Here is a 19,680-nt window from a genome sequence, read left to right as displayed (position 1 = left end):
TTCTGCAGTAATGCCCAGGTCTCGTTATGAGACAATAATGAGGTTCCTCCACTTCAATGACAACGCACAGGCCCCCCCAAGTACCGATGCAAACCGGGATCGGTTGTTCAAAATAAGACCGCTAATAAATTCCCTGAATAATTTATTTCTGCAACTCTACACCCCTGAGCAGAATGTAAGTGTGGACGAGCAGATATTTTGGAAGTGTTATAGAAACTCTGTTGAGTTTTGTAAAACCAGCTTTGAAAAAAAGCGATATGTGAAATAATCTTCTTCTATCCTCCACCCTCCTACATCTCTATGTGATAAATAAGGCCACATATTTGGTATCCCCGTGCACGGGAGAAGTGGCAGAATGTGAACGGAGATTAATTTTGACCGTGGTCTATGCCGTGTGTGAAAAATGCTGGTATAAACTGACGCATTTGCTAAAAAAGTCCTGATTTTATTTTGTTCCATCTTATTCAAGAAACTTTCAGAAGAAAACTGGACTGTCTAAAAATATGATAAACCCCTTGAAGAAAACCTTGTGGGGTCTACTTGCGTGAATGAAGTCATTTATGGGGTGATTCTAATGTTTCAGCAGCATTACACCCCCCAGAAAACAGTATGCGGCTATAAAGTCAAGTGCAGAATTCCTGGACCGAAAAGGCCAAAAAGCCTCCTTTTATGCCAAGCCCTGGCACATGCCCGCACAGTGAATAAGGCACACATATTTGGTATCCCATGCACGGGAGAAGTGGAAGAACGTGAAAGGAGATGAATTTTGGCCGTGGTCTATACCGTGTGTGAAAAATACTGGCATAAACTGACGCATTTGCTAAAAAAGTGCCGATTTTATTTTGTTCCATCTTATTCAAGAAACTTTCAGAAGAAAACTGGACTTGCTAAAAATATGATAAACCCCTTGAAGGAAACCTTGTGGGGTCTACTTGTGTGAACGAAGTCATTTATGGGGTGTTTCCAATGTTTCAGCAGCATTACACCCCCCAGAAAACAGTATGCGGCTATAAAATCAAGTGCAGAATTCCTGGACCGAAAAGGCCAAAAAGCCTCTTTTTATGCCAAGCCCTGGCACATGCCCATGAATAAAGCACACATATTTGGTATCCCCATGCACGGGAGAAGAGGAAGAATGTGAAATGCGATGAATTTTGTCCGTGGTCCATTTTGTGTGTGAAAAAGCTAGCATAAACTGACGCATTTGTTAAAAAAAAAAGCTAATTTTATTTTGTTCCATCTTATTCAAGAAACTTTCAGAAGAAAACTGGACTGTCTAAAAATATGATAAACCCCTTGAAGGAAACCTTGTGGGGTCTACTTGTGTGAATGAAGTCATTTATGGGGTGTTTCTAATGTTTCAGCAGCATTACACCCCCCAGAAAACAGTATACGGCTCTAAAATCAAATGCAAAATTCCTGGACCAAAAAGCCTCCTTTTATGCCAAGCCCTGGCACATGCCCGCACAGTAAATAAGGCACACATATTTGGTATCCCCATGCACGGGAGAAGTGGAAGAATGTGAAAGGAGATGAATTTTGTCCGTGGTCTATACCGTGTGTGAAAAATACTAGCCTAAACTGACGCATTTGCTAAAAAAGTGCTGATTTTATTTTGTTCCATCTTATTCAAGAAACTTTCAGAAGAAAACTGGACTTGCTAAAAATATGATAAACCCCTTGAAGGAAACCTTGTGGGGTCTACTTGTGTGAATGAAGTCATTTATGGGGTGTTTCTAATGTTTCAGCAGCATTACACCCCCCAGAAAACAGTATGCGGCTATAAAATCAAATGCAAAATTCCTGGACCGAAAAGGCCAAAAAGCCTCCTTTTATGCCAAGCCCTGGCACATGCCCGCACAGTGAATAAGGCTCACATATTTGGTATCCCCATGCACGGGAGAAGTGGAAGAATGTGAAAGGAGATGAATTTTGACCGTGGTCTATACCGTGTGTGAAAAATGCTAGCATAAACCGACGCAATTGTTAAATTCTTGCATTTTTTTCCAATTTTGCCCACTTTAGAGAAAAAAAAAATAATTATATATACTGACAAATGCCACTAAAACAAAGCCCTATCTGTCCTTTAAAAAGAGTGTAAAATTCAAAGATGAACTTTATTCACCTGCTGAGTTATAGTCATCTAAAGAAGCGCATAGCAAAATTGTGAAATTTGCTCTGGTCATTTAGCTGTAAAACAGCCTAGTCCTTAACCGGTTAAGATCCCTTAAGGGTTAGATATTATAATTGACTGAAAATTGTCATTGTTGGGGTATGACATAACCTGAAGAATCCCATGAGGCCACTTTTAGTGCAGGAATAAAAGTTATAGTTACCAAGTCAGCTTAGATGAAATATTTTATTGATATGCCCCTTAACAAACTTCAAATGTACTGCATACGTCTGGCCTCTGTAATGCTATGCGGAAGTAAAAAATATACGTGGTATATACGAAGGGCAAAATATACAGTTCACTGCATGAAAGAACAATGTACATCATTAAAAGGTGGAATATTGTATAAGAAGGACGTCTTCACTTATTTAGAAATCTGATTAATAACACAGGATGACATGTGATGGATGCCTTCATCTTCTCTGCTGTCAGCAACTTTAACCCCTTGCGTACCTTCGCCGTAATAGTACGTCGCTGGCCGCATATGCCAGCGTACCTTCGCCGTACTATTACGTCGAAGGATCAAACTGTCACTCTGTGAAATCACAAAGTGATAGCGACATGGCGGCAGCTGTCAGTGATAGCTGACCGCCTCTGTTGCCGTGCTGGGGACAGATCTGCATGCCCCGATGTCGGCGATTGCTGTGATTGGTCAGTCTTTAGAGACTGACCAATGACAGCTATCTATGACGTAGGAAACCGGAGAAAGCTCCTGTCAGCGTCTCTGATCTCCTCATTTCTGTGAGAACTGTGAGGAGATCGGAGAGTGACAGAACTACAGTTGAAAACAGTGGAAAAACAGCGTTTTTTTAGTGCCCATCTGCCCTTTATAGTGCCCATCTGCCATTTATAGTTCCCATCTGCCCTTTATAGTGCCCATCATCCCTCAGAATATAACTAATAATATTCTTTAGTGCCCATTAGGGCCCAGCAGCCCTCTCCAGTGCCCACCAGCCATCTTTAGTACCCACCAGCCATTTTAGTGCCCACCAGCAATCTTTAGTGCCCACCAGCCCCCTTTGCTGCTCATTATAGTGCCCATCAGTCCTCCCTAGTAACAATCAAACCTATATAATACTCTTCTTTAGTGCCCATCAGTATATTAGCCCCCTTTAGTGCCCAGCAGCCCTCTCCAGTGCCCACCAGCCATCTTTAGTACCCACCAGCCATTTTAGTGCCCACCAGCAATCTTTAGTGCCCACCAGCCCCCTTTGCTGCTCATTATAGTGCCCATCAGTCCTCCCTAGTAACAATCAAACCTATATAATACTTTTCTTTAGTGCCCATCAGTATATTAGCCCCCTTTAGTGCCCATCAGCCCTCTTTACTGCCCTATCCTTTAGTTCTTCATAAAAAAAATATAAAAAAAAAAAAAAAAAAAAAAAAAAAAAAATACAAAAAAAGTTTTAGTAATTTAGTAGTAATTTTGTGTGCTACTTTTGCACGTCACAGTTTCCTTGCCAATACTGTTCAGGAATTTAGTTTTGCACGTCAGGGTTAGTGCAGTGTTATTACACACCCATAATGTCTCGTCTATTTAGCGTGGAGGAGGCATATGCCATTTTATGTTCAGATACAGATAGCGCCAGTGAGGGTGGATCTGAGTTTGTGTTATCCTCCTCCAGTGATGAGGAACCCCCTCAGAAACGAAGCAGGGCTAGTGATCCGAATGAGCCCAGCACAAGTGACCCCAGCACCAGTGACCCCAGCACCAGTGACCCCATATGGCTACCGCCTACCTCTTACACACCTGAAATTCCTGCGTTTACCTCTGCCCCTGGCATAAAAATAAATCCAACTGACTTTCAGGAAATAGATTTTTTTAAATGTTTTTTTTCGGATACTTTAGTTGACCTAATGGTTGTGCAAACAAATTTATATGCACAACAATTCTTAGGCAAAAATCCGACATCCCATTATGCCAGAACCCAAGCTTGGCACCCAACCAATGCAAATGAAATTGCAACCTTCTGGGGGCTCTTGCTCCACATGGGCCTTGTAAAAAAGCCCACCATCAAATCGTATTGGTCCACAGATATTTTGTACGATACACCTGTATTCCGTGCTGTGATGCCGCGAAAACGTTTTGAGGCCCTTTTAAAGTTTTTGCACTTTGCTGACAATGAGCAGTGCCCCCCCCCGGATCATCCAAATTTTGATAGGCTGTTCAAAATTAGGCCCATCATCACATATTTTAATTTGGTTTTTGCAGAAGTTTATGTTCCTGAAAAAAACATAGCCATTGATGAATCGTTAGTCCATTTCAAAGGACGGCTTCATTTCCGACAATACTTGCCAAACAAAAGAGCCAGATATGGCATAAAAATATATAAACTGTCCGAGAGCCAGTCTGGATACACACACTCCTTTCGTGTGTACGAGGGGAAAGACAAACAGATTAGTCCCCCAGAGTGCCCCCCAGTTCTTGGCACAAACGGTAAAATAGTGTGGGACCTGCTGCATCCTCTGATGGATAAGGGGTACCACCTATACCTCGACAACTTTTATACCAGCGTTCCGCTTTTTAAGTGCCTTGTTGAAAGGAAAACAATGGCCTGTGGCACTGCTCGCAGGAATCTAAAATACCTCCCAAAGCCTTTTCTTGCTGAGAAACTGTCAGTTGGCGAAACCAGGGCACGATATGATGAAAATGTGCTCCTGGTAAAATTCAGGGACAAAAAAGAGGTCCTCATGCTCTCCACCATGCATGGCAACACCACAAGCCCAGTTTCAGTGCGTGGAACAAGCACCACTGTTTCAAAGCCTGTATGCATACAGGCCTACAACAAGCATATGGGAGGGGTGGATTTGGGAGATCAACTAATGAAGCCATACTGTGCCATGCGAAAGACGAAAGTATGGTACAAAAAACTGTCCGTATATTTAATTGAAATGGCCCTCCTCAATTCTTTTATTTTGTACCGAAGTGCTGGCAATCGTTCTAGGTACCTCGAGTACCTTGAAAAAGTAATTAAAAAATTAATTTTTAAAGACCAAGGGGAAGGAGCGAGTAGCAGGGCTTCAGGAAGTGAGGCAAATAGAATTGTCCCTGGCCAGCACTTCCCCAGTGAAGTCCCCCCAACCGAAAAAAAGAGCCATCCACAAAAACGATGTCGCGTATGCGCGAAGAGGGGTATCCGAAAGGATACAATATATCAATGCAGCACTTGCCCCTCCAAACCAGGGCTTTGCATGAAAGAATGTTTCAGAATTTACCATTCTTCAGTGGACTACTAATTTTTTTCATGCCATTTTCAGGATGTCCATATAAACTTCATCTTAAATTTTATGTCACCTTCATTTAAAAATTGTCCACTTGTGCACCAATTGGATATATAAAACAAAACAAAAAATCATTATACCCCTAGATGAATACCACCATGGTGGCCCAAAATCACACAAGCAAAAACTAGGCCTTGAAGAGGCTCATGGTACACCTTCACTTCCGGGCCTCACCGTGTGCCTCAATACAAAAAGGTCCTATATAGGGTATCAATGAACACAGGAAAAAAAAATGAATGAATTGTGAGTTCTTTTTTTTCTCATTGGTGCTTGATACATCCCCAAAATGTTTCATCAAACCCACGCGTTTGTAAAATAAATAAAAATTAAAATTCTACCAATTTTGTTTTAATTCCTAATCTGAAAAGTAAAATTTCTCACTATACCACTAGATGAATACCTTGAGCGGTGTCGTTTTCTTAATTGGGTCACATCTTGTGAGTTTCCTCTATATTGGTACCTCATGGGCTCTGAAAACACAATATGATGCCTGAAAAATATTCCAGCAGAATCTGTGATCAAAAACCAAATGGTGCTCCCTCCTTTCTGACCCTTGCCATGTGCACATATAGCAGTTTACAGCCACATATGGGGTATTGCTGTAATCAAGAGAAAATGGGTAACAAATTGAGCAGTGCTCTTTCTCCTATTGCCCCTTGTATAAATGAAAAGTTTGGGGCTTAATCAACTTTTTATTGGAAAAAATGCAAATTTTCACTTTCACTGCCCAATGTTTATGACTTCTATGAAACATCTGTGGAGTCCAAATGCTCACTACACCCCTAAAACAAAATCCTCAATGGGTGTAGTTTCCAAAATGGGGTCACTTCTTGGGGGTTTCCACTGTACTAATACCTCAGGGGCTCTTCAAATGCAACATGGCGCCTGAAAACCATTCCAGCAAAATCTGCGCTCCAAAATCCAAATGGTGCTCCTTCCCTTCTGAGCAGAAGTTTATGACCACATATGGGGTATTTCCGTAATCAGGAGAAATTGCTTTACAAATGTTGGGGTGCTTTTTCTCCCTTTTTCCTTGTAAAAATGTGAAAATTCTATGTTTTTTCAGAAAAAAAGTATATTTTCATCTTCACAGACTAATTTCAATAAATGCAGCGAAAAACCTGTGGGGTCAAAATGCTAACTATACCGCTAGAAAAATTCCTTGAGGGGTATAGTTTCCAAAATGGGGTCACTTTTGGGGGGTTTCCACTGTTTAGGTCCCTCCAGGGCATTGCAAACATAACACGGCACCGAAAACCATTCCAGTAAAATCAGCACTCCAAAATCCAAATGGCGTTCCTTCCCTTCTGAGCCCTGCTGTGGGTCCAAACAACAGTTTATTACCACATATGGGGTATTGCCGTAATCGGGAGAAATTGCTTTACAAATGTTGGGGTGCTTTTTGTCCTTTATTCCTTGCAAAAATTCGAAATTTCTACGTTTTTCAGAAAAAAAAGTATATTTTCATCTTCACAGACTAATTCCAATAAATGCAGCGAAAAACCTGTGGGGTCAAAATGCTAACTATACCGCTAGAAAAATTCCTTGAGGGGTATAGTTTCCAAAATGGGGTCACTTTTGGGGCGTTTCCACTGTTTAGGTCCCTCCAGGGCATTGCAAACATAACACGGCACCGAAAACCATTCCAGTAAAATCAGCACTCCAAAATCCAAATGGCGTTCCTTCCCTTCTGAGCCCTGCTGTGGGTCCAAACAACAGTTTATTACCACATATGGGGTATTGCCGTAATCGGGAGAAATTGCTTTACAAATGTTAGGGTGCTTTTTGTCCTTTATTCCTTGCAAAAATTCGAAATTTCTAAGTTTTTCCAGAAAAAAAGTAGATTTTCATTTTCACAGACTAACTCCAATAAACATAGCAAAATACCTGTGGGGTCAAAATGCTAACTATACCCCTAGATAAATTCCCTGAGGGGTGTAGTTTAAAAAATAGGGTCACTTTTGGGTGTTTCCACTGTTTTGACACCACAAGACCTTTTCAAACCTGACATAGTGCCTAAAATATATTCTAAAAAAAGCAGGCCCCAAAATCCACTAGGTGCTCCTTTGCTTCTGAGGCCTGTGTTTCAGTCCATTATCACACTAGGGCCACATGTGGGATATTTCTAAAAACTGCAGAATCTGGGCAATAAATATTGAGTTGCGTTTCTCAGGTAAAACCTTCTGTGGTACAGAAAAAAATGTATTACAAATGAATTTTGTAAAAAAAAATGAAATTTTCAAATTTCAGCTCTACTTTCCTTCAATTCCTGTAAGACGCCTAAAGGGTTGAAACACTTTCTGAATGCTGTTTTGAATACTTTGAGGGGTGCAGTTTTCAAAATGGGGTGTTTTATGGGGGTTTCTAATATATAGGGCACTCAAAACCACTTCAGAACTGAACTGGCCCCTGTAAAAATAGCCTTTTGAAATTTTATTGAAAATTTGAGAAATTGCTGCTAAAGTTCTAAGCCTTGTAACGTCGTAGAAAAATAAAAGGATGTTAAAAAAACGATGCAAACATAAAGTAGACATATGGGAAATGTGAAATAGTAACTATTTTGTGTGGTATTACTATCTGTTTTACAAGCAGATAGATTTAAAATGTGAAAAATCATAATTTCTTCATATTTTCTCTAAATTTTGGTGTTTTTCACAAATAAGCAATAAATTTATCGACAAAATTTTTTCACTAACCTAAAGTACAATATGTCACGAGAAAACAATCTCAGAATCAATTGGATAGGTAAAAGCATTCCGGAGTTATTACCACATAAAGTGACACATGTCAGATTTGAAAAAATGGGTCTGGTCCTCAAGGCCAAAATGAGCTGGGTACTCAAGGGGTTAAAGGGAATCTTTACCTTTTATCACTAACAGATACTTATCTAGTGCAGAGATATAGTTACATGATAAAAGCCTGGCTTCCTGCAGCCACCACAAGGGGGAGTTTATGGTCTGTACAATGAACACAATAATAACAGTATGCAGTGAGCTCCTCCTAGTGGTGACTGTAGACAGATAGATTATCATGTAACTCTACACAGGTGATTTGGAACTCTGTATCAGAAAAACCAAGCCCCGACCGCTATAAAGATCTATTAAGAAATTAATCAGAACTGAGTTGTGAATGCATTTCTATTAAAAAAAATAAAAAATGGTGTTAATGGGGACATTCACTTTAAGGCATTAGAGACAGTCTGGTTGCTATGAATACAATGCTTAACAACCAGAGTTTATATGGGGTTTTCAAGCTATGTGTCCCTAGGTAACCTCAGTGCTGAGGTCTTCAGGCTGACGTTGACTAGGAGGCAGAGAAGGGGCAAGGTGACTTCCAGCACCCATACCATGCTTGACCCAATCCCTTAGTAATCATCTGGTAAAATAAATTAAAAGCACAATACCTCTTTAAAAACATGCTGAGAAAATTCCATCATGGCACTTTGGGAAATAAAGTCCAATAAAATACTTACTGCTGTTTCCGCATAAAGCAGAGACATGCACAGAATGATTTACATTGCAGGAATATAGACTAAACAAATGACCGGATAAGAGGGATAAAAACTGGCCACCTTTTGGTCTACCGATATGGTGCCAATTTGTCTCAGGCGTGCACATATACATAAAACGTCTCACAGTGTATGATGAATATGTGGCAAATAAGACTAGCCGTATTCCATTCCCGACACTGCAGATCTCACACAACGGTTGACAAGTCTTAAAGGGGTAATTCACCCAAAAGAGATCCGACCCAATATTCTAAACACACGGCCAAGTAAATCAGCAGAGCTTTCCATTGTGTAATTTCAGAGCGTTGCCAACAGTGCCCGGGCCTCCGTAGAAAGTAGCAGCCCATCCCCGAGCTTACAAGTTGCAGCGATTTGATCTTCTGACACGAATCTCTTCTAGTAGCTCAATTTTGGCTGCATTTCCCCTTTAAAAAGTTTGTTTTTTTACATTCTGATTCTTAAAACAAAGTTTCCAGTCGCCTTGAAGTAGAAGTTTTCCACCATTGACACTTTAAATATGTTAAACGAGACTCCATGACTCGCAGTGATCCATATGATGAGGGTCATCACGAATGAATATATATATTCCCTGACTTTTTAAGGAATGAGATTTCTGAAATGTTGGACATGTAAATGGTCTTTGAGTATTAGCAATCGTCCATACGACCCTTGAATCCTCCGGTGGGTGGGTTGCCGCTGTGTTGATCGTGCACTATTGGATTTTAAGGCGAGTATATATCTGAGGTCCCACGCTGCATTGCACGTCCCCAGCCTGATAATGAGGTGTAAGTCTCTCGCCCTATTGGGGTATGTAACCTCCTTGCCTCACACTTTGAGGTATATACATTTTTTGCTCGTCATTCAGAGCGTCCGCTTGTGACAGACTATTAGGATTTACATTGTGATCAGGGTTAAAGTCCAGATTGTCATGTCCGTGACTAAACCCGGCAAGATGCAGGACCTGCGCTGCCGGCTCCGGTGTATGAGCGGAATGGGGATCTTCTTGTTGTAAGGCCTGGACTTTGCCTGCGTCCCCCTGAGTGAAATTCTGCTTAAAATACTGGCTGGGTGTCTGGGTCTCGGTATCTTCTTCTAAGACCTGCGGCTGCTCATCAGGTCTCTCCTCAGAAATGAGCAGTGGCTGGGTGGACTCCGACCTTGAGAAGATTGGGGTCTGACCTTGGTAACCGCCCATAATAACGGTTGAATACTGCACGGTGCTAGAAGTGTTCTGCGCACATGAAACCTCGTCACTGTCAGACACGCTCAGCCGGGGTGAAGATAAGCATGAAGAGCCTCCGATGCCGCTGCTCAGACCCTCCGATGTGTTCTTCTTCACTTGATCCAGAGACTTTAGGTCCTGATCGCTGTAAGATTTCTTCTCATTCGCAGTTATTTCTACCACACTGACGTCGGTAAATGGACCGTCCTGGAATGGAGGCTGTTTGGACTCGTGCTGCAGACAGGAAGGAAGACATTACTTTTCCAGCAACGTGACATCGGTCATAAGTGAGAATTATAAAGTAGCAAAAACCTTTTACAGCAGTGGATCTGTTACTATAGCTGATCAATGAGATGTGCTAGACGTATAGGATCCCTCTCATTTGAGGACTAACTTCATCTGATCATACAGGTACCAGGTAGGGCGCATACACAGAGGACTAGTTTTAGCAACGGTCCACATTGCAGGGGCAGAGCCAGTGTCTGCATACAGTATATAGGACGTTGCAGATTCAATTTGTGTTCTTTGTACTTACCCGGGTGGGAGTTTGTGGTGACCACTGGGCAATGTTACTCTTAGAAGGATCTGGAACGTTTGGCCAAATGTGCTTTTTAATCCTAAAAAGTAGAAAATAAATCACATGACGAGCGTGTACCAATGAATGACCTCCAAACATTCTTACAGCTTCATTGGGCCCGTTCTGGACTTATTGCATACGGTAAACTCATATCAAGTTTAGGGTCAGAAAAGACACAGCATTCATTCATATTCTCAGAAACGCCGGATACTTACTGCTCTCTCTTATTACAAAACACGAAGCACAGGACAAGTATAAACACTAAGAAGCCGAGGCAAGAGGACACCACGATGGCTTCAACCTCCCCGTTGTCTGCAAAAAGAAAAAAAACATACTAGCAATATCTCTATGAAGACGTGTTGCAGGAACGTATTGGGGAAATGAGGCCTCCCCACTACTCCCCTTTACCTGTAAATGTCCACAAACCTTCTCAGTATCCAAAAATCCAGTAGAAGGGGAGGAGGGGGATGTAGCTGCAGATTCTCTAGGACTCACCATTTCAGTAACACAGCAGGGGGGGAGAGACATATGATTGGCTCAAAGCATGCAGCACCCCAGGAAGAGCCGCCCACTCAGCAGGTATGGAGCGAGAAAACGTGCATTTAAATTCTTGTTCGCACATTGCAGATTTGATCAGTATGTTGTATTATGAGCAGTTCTCTTATGTGCATCCACTTCTGATTTTAGCATTAAAATACTAACCAAATCTGCACTGTGTGAATAAGGCCTATAGCGGCTCTTTATACCAATTACCGCACCTCGTGGCCAGATTGGCATTGCACGGTTGCGGCCATGGAAATTGTATGATGAAAAAAGTCACGACTACATGGTGGCCAATCAGACTGGGAGGCGCCGTAATTAGCATGCGACACTGGCTTTGAACAGCGGCCTGAACGGGTGTGTGTAGGGCATTATTTAGCAGTTGCAATACTACCCTCTGAGCACAATATATCCCTTTTTTTTTTTTGGGTAATATAGTAAAGCGGAAAGGATCAGGTCACGCAGGACCTAACAATAGTCCAACAACAAGGATTATATCAATACAAAAAAGACATCTACCCTACCACTATAGTCATTTGACAAGAGGAGATATACGTAAAATATCATGATGATCCCACATGTGAAGAATCAATAAGGCTCTTACCAAATGGCAGCGTGGTGAAGGTTAATGGAAGGCCTGCTTTCCCATCTTTCTCAGTGTTCGCAGTCACGGAAACACTGTACGTTGTTTTAGCCGCTAAGGATTTCAGCGTATACTCCGTTACAGTTGCATTAACGGTGATCTCTGGAAGACAATGCAAGTTATGAGTTACCATACACCCCTGACCCTCGAAACCACTCTTCATACCCTTTTTCCCTCATTGCTTCTGTACCGTGCTGACCTCTACCTACATATTTTGTTGTTGCTCAGGGACATGATTGATATTCTATACATTGCCCAAAGCGGCATTAATGAAAGACCCCCCCCAGTAACCAGTAAAGCAAGAAGGGGAAAGTATAGACCGCACAACCCCAACTATATAGGCAGGGATACAGCAATTCCTGACCCACTTGAAGCATAATCTTCTTGGTCCAAAGTAGTCATTAGGTGGAAGGCCTCCAGTTTGATCCCTGGTCAGCACCTCCCACTATAGAGTGAGACTTAATGGACACTTCTATAGGGTGTCATGGTTTAAAGGGAACCTGTCATAGTGTTAAAGGTACTTTCCCACTCACCGGGATTTGCCATAACTTATTGACAAACCGCCAGAGCAAATAGGCAGCAGCACTAGTATAGCACAGTAGTCCCTACAGTCAGACCCCCCACTAATCAGTAAGTTGCTGGAAACCTCTTGTTAAGACTATCTATACAGTATGGAGTGTGGGGTGACACATGGATCAGCTCTCATCTTATAATCTTACCTTTTGGTGGGCCGTATTTATCCTGATACTTTATCGTATAATTTGTGATGAAGCCATTTCGTTCTTGTAGAGGGACTGGTGTCCACACTAAGGTGACCCACGTCTTTCCTGAAGACTTTGTTTGAACAGCGGGTCCTAATTCAGGAGCTGTAACCAACACAAGAGTCATCTGTGAGTGACGTCCTCTTGTAAGAATATCCTCACACTTGTGATACGTTATGTGGTTCGCTATTATTCTCATTCTTGGGGTGTGATACGTGGTTCCCTTTTATACTCACACTTGTGGGGTGTATTACATGGTCTTTATTATCCTCCCACTTGGGATGGGTTATGTGGCTCCCTATTATCCTCCCACTTGTGGTGTGTTACATGGTTCCCGATTACCCTCCCACTTGTGGTGTGTTACATGTTTACCGATTACCCTCCCACTTGTGGTGTTACATGGTTCCCGATTACCCTCCCACTTGTGTTGTGTTACATGGTTCCCGATTACCCTCCCACTTGTGGTGTGTTACATGGTTCCCGATTACCCTCCCACTTGGGTTGTATTTCATGGTCTTTATTATCCACCCACTTGGGATGGGTTATGTGGCTCCCTATTATCCTTCCACTTGTGGTTTGTTACGTGGTTTTCTATTATCCTCCCATTTGTGGTGTGTTACATGGTTCCCGATCACCCTCCCACTTGTGGTGTGTTACATGGTTCCCGATCACCCTCCCACTTGTGGTGTGTTACATGGTTCCCGATTACCCTCCCACTTGTGGTGCGTTACATGGTTCCCTATTACCCTCCCACTTGTGGTGCGTTACATGGTTCCCTATTACCCTCCCACTTGTGGTGTGTTACATGTTTCCCGATTACCCTCCCACTTGTGGTGTGTTACATGGTTCCCGATTACCCTCCCACTTGTGGTGTGTTACATGGTTCCCGATTACCCTCCCACTTGTGGTGTGTTACATGGTTCCCGATTACCCTCCCACTTGTGGTGTGTTACATGGTTCCCGATTACCCTCCCACTTGGGTTGTATTTCATTGTCTTTATTATCCACCCACTTGGATGGGTTACGTGGTTCCCTAATATCCTCATTATTGGGGTGTGTTATGTGGCACCCCATTATCCTCACACATTACCTCTTTGCTGTAGGTAAGTCCCCATGTAGCTCGATCTTTCCTGCCCATCTTTATGCAGGGGATTCAGTTTGATCAGGTAATAGACAAATGGTTTTATGTCACCTAAAAAAAAAAAAAAAGATAACTTTATTTACATTTTACACCGGTAAATAATGTTCTGCAGCTTTATTAAACACTTTACTTTCCTTATTCTGCAATGATCTTCAGTTATACGGTATGTGAAGTGCAGACAATGTGTCAAATGGAGGCAACTTTGCAAATAGTATGATTAAAAATCTCCTACCGTTTTGCGTCTTCAGCTCCTATGCTGATCTTTGTGTCACCATGGTAACAGACTACAAACCCTGTGTAGTCTGATTTTGCACTTACACTGTCCCCTACTTCCTAAAGAACATCTAGTAGGCTAGAAAGTAGTCAAGGATAGATGGACGGGACTGTGACCACAGGAGCAGACTACACAAGGTTTTTTTGTCTGTAACCATGGAGAGACAGCTGCAGATGTAAAACGGCAGGAGATTTTTACGCAAAAATATTTGTAATGTTGCTTAATCATTTATTTAGACGCATTTGAGTAGTACAATTGTTGCAAAGGCGGACAGAGCGGTCATCTACAAAACTCTGATCAGAATTCTGCTGCTTCTTATTAACCGGGCTGTCTGATTTCGAAAACTCATTTTCAAATACCCGATAAGGAAATTATGAGCCAATCCCTTAGGGATTGCGGCCTAGTTTAGGCTTTCAGGACTGAGCTTTTTTTTTATTTTCGTCTTTCATCGCCACATTCCAAGGGTCATAACTGTTTTTTTCTGTCAATCGAGCTGTGTGAGGGCTTTTTTTTTTTTTTTTGGGAGGGATGGGGGGAGGGAGAAGTATGGAAAAAAACAAAAACAAATCCACCATTGTTTTTTTTTTTTTCTTACACCATGCTCCTTGCGGTATAAATATTCTGGTAACTTAGATTGTAACTATACCATATATTTTTGGTTTAGTACTTTTGAAACAAAAATATGTTTTCATGAAAAAGGGATTTATTTATTTTAGGGGTGAGACTTATTTTTTTATTAACGTTTATTAAACCTAATTATATATCCTTTTTTTTTTGTCCCACTATAGGAGACGTTGCAATCGGTGGATCTCTTGTATTAGTATTTCAAATCATTATTGCCTGTTAGTGTTATGCTGACAGGGAATCTATTAAGCCATGGCAGACCTGGGGGTGTTTGTTAGACCCGGTTGCAATGGTAACCCATTAGTACCCTGCGATTGCGTTGAGTAGCGCCGATGAAGTGACAGAGAAAGCCCACTCCCTCTCTCATGTTCTTTAGATGCCGCGGTCACTATTGACATCGGCATCTAAGGGGTTAAAAGGCCGGGATAAGTGGTCTCTCAGATCCCGGCCGTTACAGCAGAAGCCCAGAAGTCAATCACAGCCAGTTGCCTGTGCTCACGTAATTATCCATGATGTACCTGGACGTCATGGAGCCTTAAAGGACGGGTGTCGCGGAAATTATTTTTTTATATCAATTTGCTTTTAGTGTTTTATTAAAAAATGTTTTATTTATGTGTGTGTTTGTGTAACTTTCTTTTCACTTTGGGCGGTGTAATGTTTTCTGTATGACGCTGTCCAGTCAGCATCATACAGTTCTCCTCTTCCCTGCCCAGCAACACAGCGTGATCATATAGTATACAGCTTCCATTCCTGACGGTGTTTTCAACTTGCGATACCTCCGGTTGTTTCACAGCTAGAACGACTGTTCTAGGTGGTCCATAGCCGGAGATATGGCTGTTTTAAGTGATCCCCCTTCCCTCCAGCCTCAGTCTCCCACACTGTGTGAAGCAGCTTCATGCTGATAGGACAGCGTCAGAGGCTGTGAGGTAGCTCCGCCTCCGGAGAATCGCTGCTGTTACCACCCACTTGTCAAGTATAGCCTCATTTGCATATTTAGAAAAAAGCTCATAACTTTTAAAATAATAAACGTATTGGGACACAATTTTCACTAGCATTATCAGTGTGACAGTGCCTATTAGATTAGCTAGGAGATAGGGCATTACTAAACTAGTGACAGAGCCACTTTCAGCAAACACGTTCATATAAATCATAATGGGGTTTTCAAGAGTTTGGTACTGTCCATGTGTCCTTTTGTTACCTCTGAGAAAGGTCTTCTCCGTGTTCCTTGGCTCCCTCTGCCATTCAATGTTGCAGTCCATAGATTCATGATTACTACACCATTCAATCACATACCCCAGCACTCTTCCTGATGGGGTCCACTCAACCCATAGTTGTCCATCTTTAGGAAACGCTTTAAAGTTCATATCTGCTGGCTGCACATCTATATTAAAAAAAAAATAGAAATATTTAATATTTCCAATGATGGAATGTATTCCCGAGAACGAGCTTTGCTCAAGCGTTCATGTTCTCCATAAATAATACGGAGGGGAATCTGTATGCCGTATCCTGCAGCTTCCACAGCTTGTATCTGCTCCGGATCTGAAATATTTTCTGCCCCAGTGTAGGTGAAACTCAACCCCCTCTCCTCGGTGTTCCTTCCCCATTGCTGATCTCTTTTTTTATTTCCTCTTTATTGCCTCTCCTCCAGTTCATGCTGTCCTGTACTGCCAGCTGTATGGTTAAAGAGGACACGTCCCGAATATATATAACTACCAGCATACCTTTTTCTTCAAAATGTCCCTGTTCCTTCACTATGATCCCCGTTCGTTTTGGCACCCAGTATCTAAATGAATTTTAAAAAAAAAATAACAACTGGGTGATCTCTACATCCCAGTGTCAAAGGGGCGTGTATCTGTGATGCTCTGTCCAATCAGTGTGGTCAGAGCGGCTACTGCAGTGGGATCTCACGAGATCATGCTGCCTTCTGACAGCAGCGGAGAGAGGATCAAGGAGTCAGGACAGACGCCACAAGGAGCCAGGACACTCTGCAGCTGCTACAATAAGTTCAACAACATATTTGCGATGAATAACAAAAAGTTATGCCACCAAAATGCAGAGGGGTGAATGATTTTACAAAATCCGCTACATCGTTAAGAGGTTAATATGCACTTCATGGATCTGAGTGATGCACCAACTATAATAAACACAAGAGATAAATTCAATATCTATAATAAAAAACACGGACGTGTGTGTGTGTGTCCTGTCCCGCCTGCTGGGGTGGCTGCTGCATCCAGGCGGGGAATGAATGGAGAGGTGGGGGCGCACGTCTGCAGCTCTCTCCATTCACTTCTATGGGAGTTCCAGGAACAGCGGAGTGCACAGAAAATGCGGATGACATACCCTTTTTATCTGTGAGGGATGGAATAATCAATGTGGATGGAGGGGAGGTCCCCTCGCTGTTGTAAGCGGTCAGTACAACTTCATAGGAGTCTTTGGATACTGTAACATTGCACGTCATGTCCTTCACAGTGAACGAGTCGACAACTTCTGGACCTTTCTTCAAGGTCACGTTGTATCCCAGTATTATTCCATTTGAATGAGACTTTAAATCCTAATAGAAAACAGAAATGATTATTTACTCGACCGGTCAACTTTTCAGCAGAAACCTGTCTGACATTTACATAATATTTCATAAAACCAATCGGCCGACCCGGCAACAGTTCCCATTTTCCTCAACTATTTAAAGTGTGTTTTGACTTAGTCTGCCTTGTGGATGGAAACCGGGAAGGGCGGCCGGGTGTTCATCTGCAGCCTGCATTCGGCGTGCTCCCGCCCGATACTTACCCAGCTTCGGGGACGGCAACGGACCTGCATCGACTTGCATCGGAGGTACACTGTTTGTGTCGGACACTCCTCGCTTCTCCCCGGTGTCTTTTGCTCTCCTCTGTCAGACTCAGAGGTTCTGGCTGTATGGGACTCTGCTCCTCGGGGAAGATGGAGATTGATGGCGGCCTGTCTGGGTCTGTACGGCATGCAAGATTTGTACATTATTGCTCTGTCTCCCACGATACACGGCAACAGTACCGAGCTATGGCTTAGTTGGAGACGGCAGTTTCGATTTCTCTCAAAGAGGGCCCTGAGATTCCGCCATTAAAAGTATCTGGGTGGTGAGTTGCGGCCTAAAAGAGCCATTTTGCATGTATGTATATTTTTCATCTCTGCCACCGGATTGGCTCATCTACTTATTGTACTTTCTGGGACTGCCTGCCTGCCCGCCCGCCCGGTACTCTGGTCTATAAGGATCGTTTGCCATGTACTACTTTGTATACCACTTCATACCAGTGTGCCATACTGTGTTAAAAGGAGACTATATCTGTCTCTTATTCTTCTGGCTACTTTACTGGTGGGGTGAGACCTACCTACTTCAGCTATACTGTGCACCATGCCTAAATCTAAACCTCAGTCTACAGTGGATATGCTGAAAGATTTTGCTCGTACTGATCAGGACGAAGATACTTCCTGTCCACGTAAAATGAGATCTCCTCACCTCAAAAATAGAGAGGAAGACAATCGTCCACATAGTGGAATGGATTCCGACAATGAGCCTAAACCTACGTTACGTCAGGTTTCGATGCAACTTCTCTCGGCCATTGATGCTTGTAAAACTTCTTTAACGGGCAAGAATAAGATAAAACTTGATGTCAGTTTGCTCCGTCATGACATGCACAACCTGAGAAGTCGTATGGGAGAGATGGAGGGGCGATTTTCTCAGGTAGAGGACAGGATTGGTCCTTTTGGTACTATCCTGGCAGCTACTACACGGAAGGCGGATGCTTGTCAGTCCAAAACGGATGGCCTCGAAAATAGACCGCGCCGTAATAATTTACGTATTATTGGCTTGCCGGAAAAATCTGAGGGTAAAACCCCTGAACCATTTATTAAATAATGGCTCAAGACTAACTTGGAGGCATCAGCCTTCTCCACTTGCTTTGTAGTTGAAAGAGCACCACCGTGTTCCGGATAAACCGCCACCGCTGGGCGCTGCCCCATGGCCTTTCCTGGTTCGGCTTCTAAATTACAGAGATTGGGACGCGGCAATCCAGATTAAAAGCTCCATTGAAATTCAACAATTCCATCATCTTTATATTTCTTGACTTCTCTGCTGACCTCCAGAAGCAACGTGCCACCTTTACGGAAGTCAAAAGTAAGTTTGAGGAGCGCAACATTCCATACCCTATGGCAGGGGTGTCAAAGTCGGCCGGGTAGGTGGGCCATATATAGAAAAAAATGGGAAGTTGACGGGCCGCATTACTTTCAAATTTGATACAATACAAAATTATTGTTAATCAATTAGTTATTTGAACTACTACAACAATACTACATTACTATAATAATAATAATAATAATAACAATACTACATTACTATAATAATACCGCTAGGTTTAAAATTTGAGATATTTCTCCCCGTGCTTATTTCAACAATCCAGTTTTCCAGTTTAAGTGTCGCTAAATGCAGTCCGGAGGCTCAGTTAGCAGCGTTTGGCAGACACACGTCAAGATTGGGCAGCCCCTTTTTAGATAGTGCCACAGTGCCCTCTGTGGATGCTGCCGCAGTGCCCTCTGTGGATGCTGCCGCTGTGCCCTCTGTGGATGCTGCCGCTGTGCCCTCTGTGGATGCTGCCGCTGTGCCCTCTGTGGATGCTGCCGCTGTGCCCTCTGTGGATGCTGCCGCAGTGCCCTCTGTGGATGCTGCCGCAGTGCCCTCTGTAAATGCTGCAGTGCCCTCTATAAATGCTGCCGCAGTGCCCTCCGTAAATGCTGCCACAGTGCCCTCCGCAGATGCTGCCACAGTGCCCTCCGCAGATGCTGCCACAGTGCCCTCCGCAGATGCTGCCACAGTGCCCACCGCAGATGCTGCCACAGTGCCCACCGCAGATGCTGCCACAGTGCCCACCGCAGATGCTGCCACAGTGCCCTCCGCAGATGCTGCCACAG

At 42.9% G+C, this 19,680-nt stretch overlaps 1 protein-coding gene across 2 annotated transcripts in view; it reads right to left on the bottom strand.

Moving 5' to 3' along the window:
- Positions 1-8,307: 8,307 nt before the first annotated feature.
- IL6ST (interleukin 6 cytokine family signal transducer) overlaps positions 8,308-19,680 on the bottom strand; it is an 88,634-nt gene continuing 77,261 nt past the window's right edge. For both annotated transcript variants that reach the window (XM_075842443.1, XM_075842452.1), the window contains 8 exons: positions 17,086-17,296; positions 15,944-16,126; positions 13,797-13,898; positions 12,665-12,811; positions 11,907-12,047; positions 10,978-11,074; positions 10,721-10,802; positions 8,308-10,419 (listed from right to left, as the gene is read on the bottom strand). In XM_075842443.1, coding sequence (XP_075698558.1) covers positions 9,763-10,419; positions 10,721-10,802; positions 10,978-11,074; positions 11,907-12,047; positions 12,665-12,811; positions 13,797-13,898; positions 15,944-16,126; positions 17,086-17,296 — 1,620 coding nt within the window. In that variant the 3' untranslated portion in view covers positions 8,308-9,762. The remainder of the gene's footprint in view (positions 10,420-10,720; positions 10,803-10,977; positions 11,075-11,906; positions 12,048-12,664; positions 12,812-13,796; positions 13,899-15,943; positions 16,127-17,085; positions 17,297-19,680) is intronic.

This window comes from Rhinoderma darwinii, chromosome 1 (assembly GCF_050947455.1).
Source record: "Rhinoderma darwinii isolate aRhiDar2 chromosome 1, aRhiDar2.hap1, whole genome shotgun sequence".
NCBI lineage: Eukaryota > Metazoa > Chordata > Amphibia > Anura > Rhinodermatidae > Rhinoderma > Rhinoderma darwinii.
Note: the sequence above shows the minus strand (reverse complement) of the source record. Positions and strands in the feature narration are given on the sequence as shown.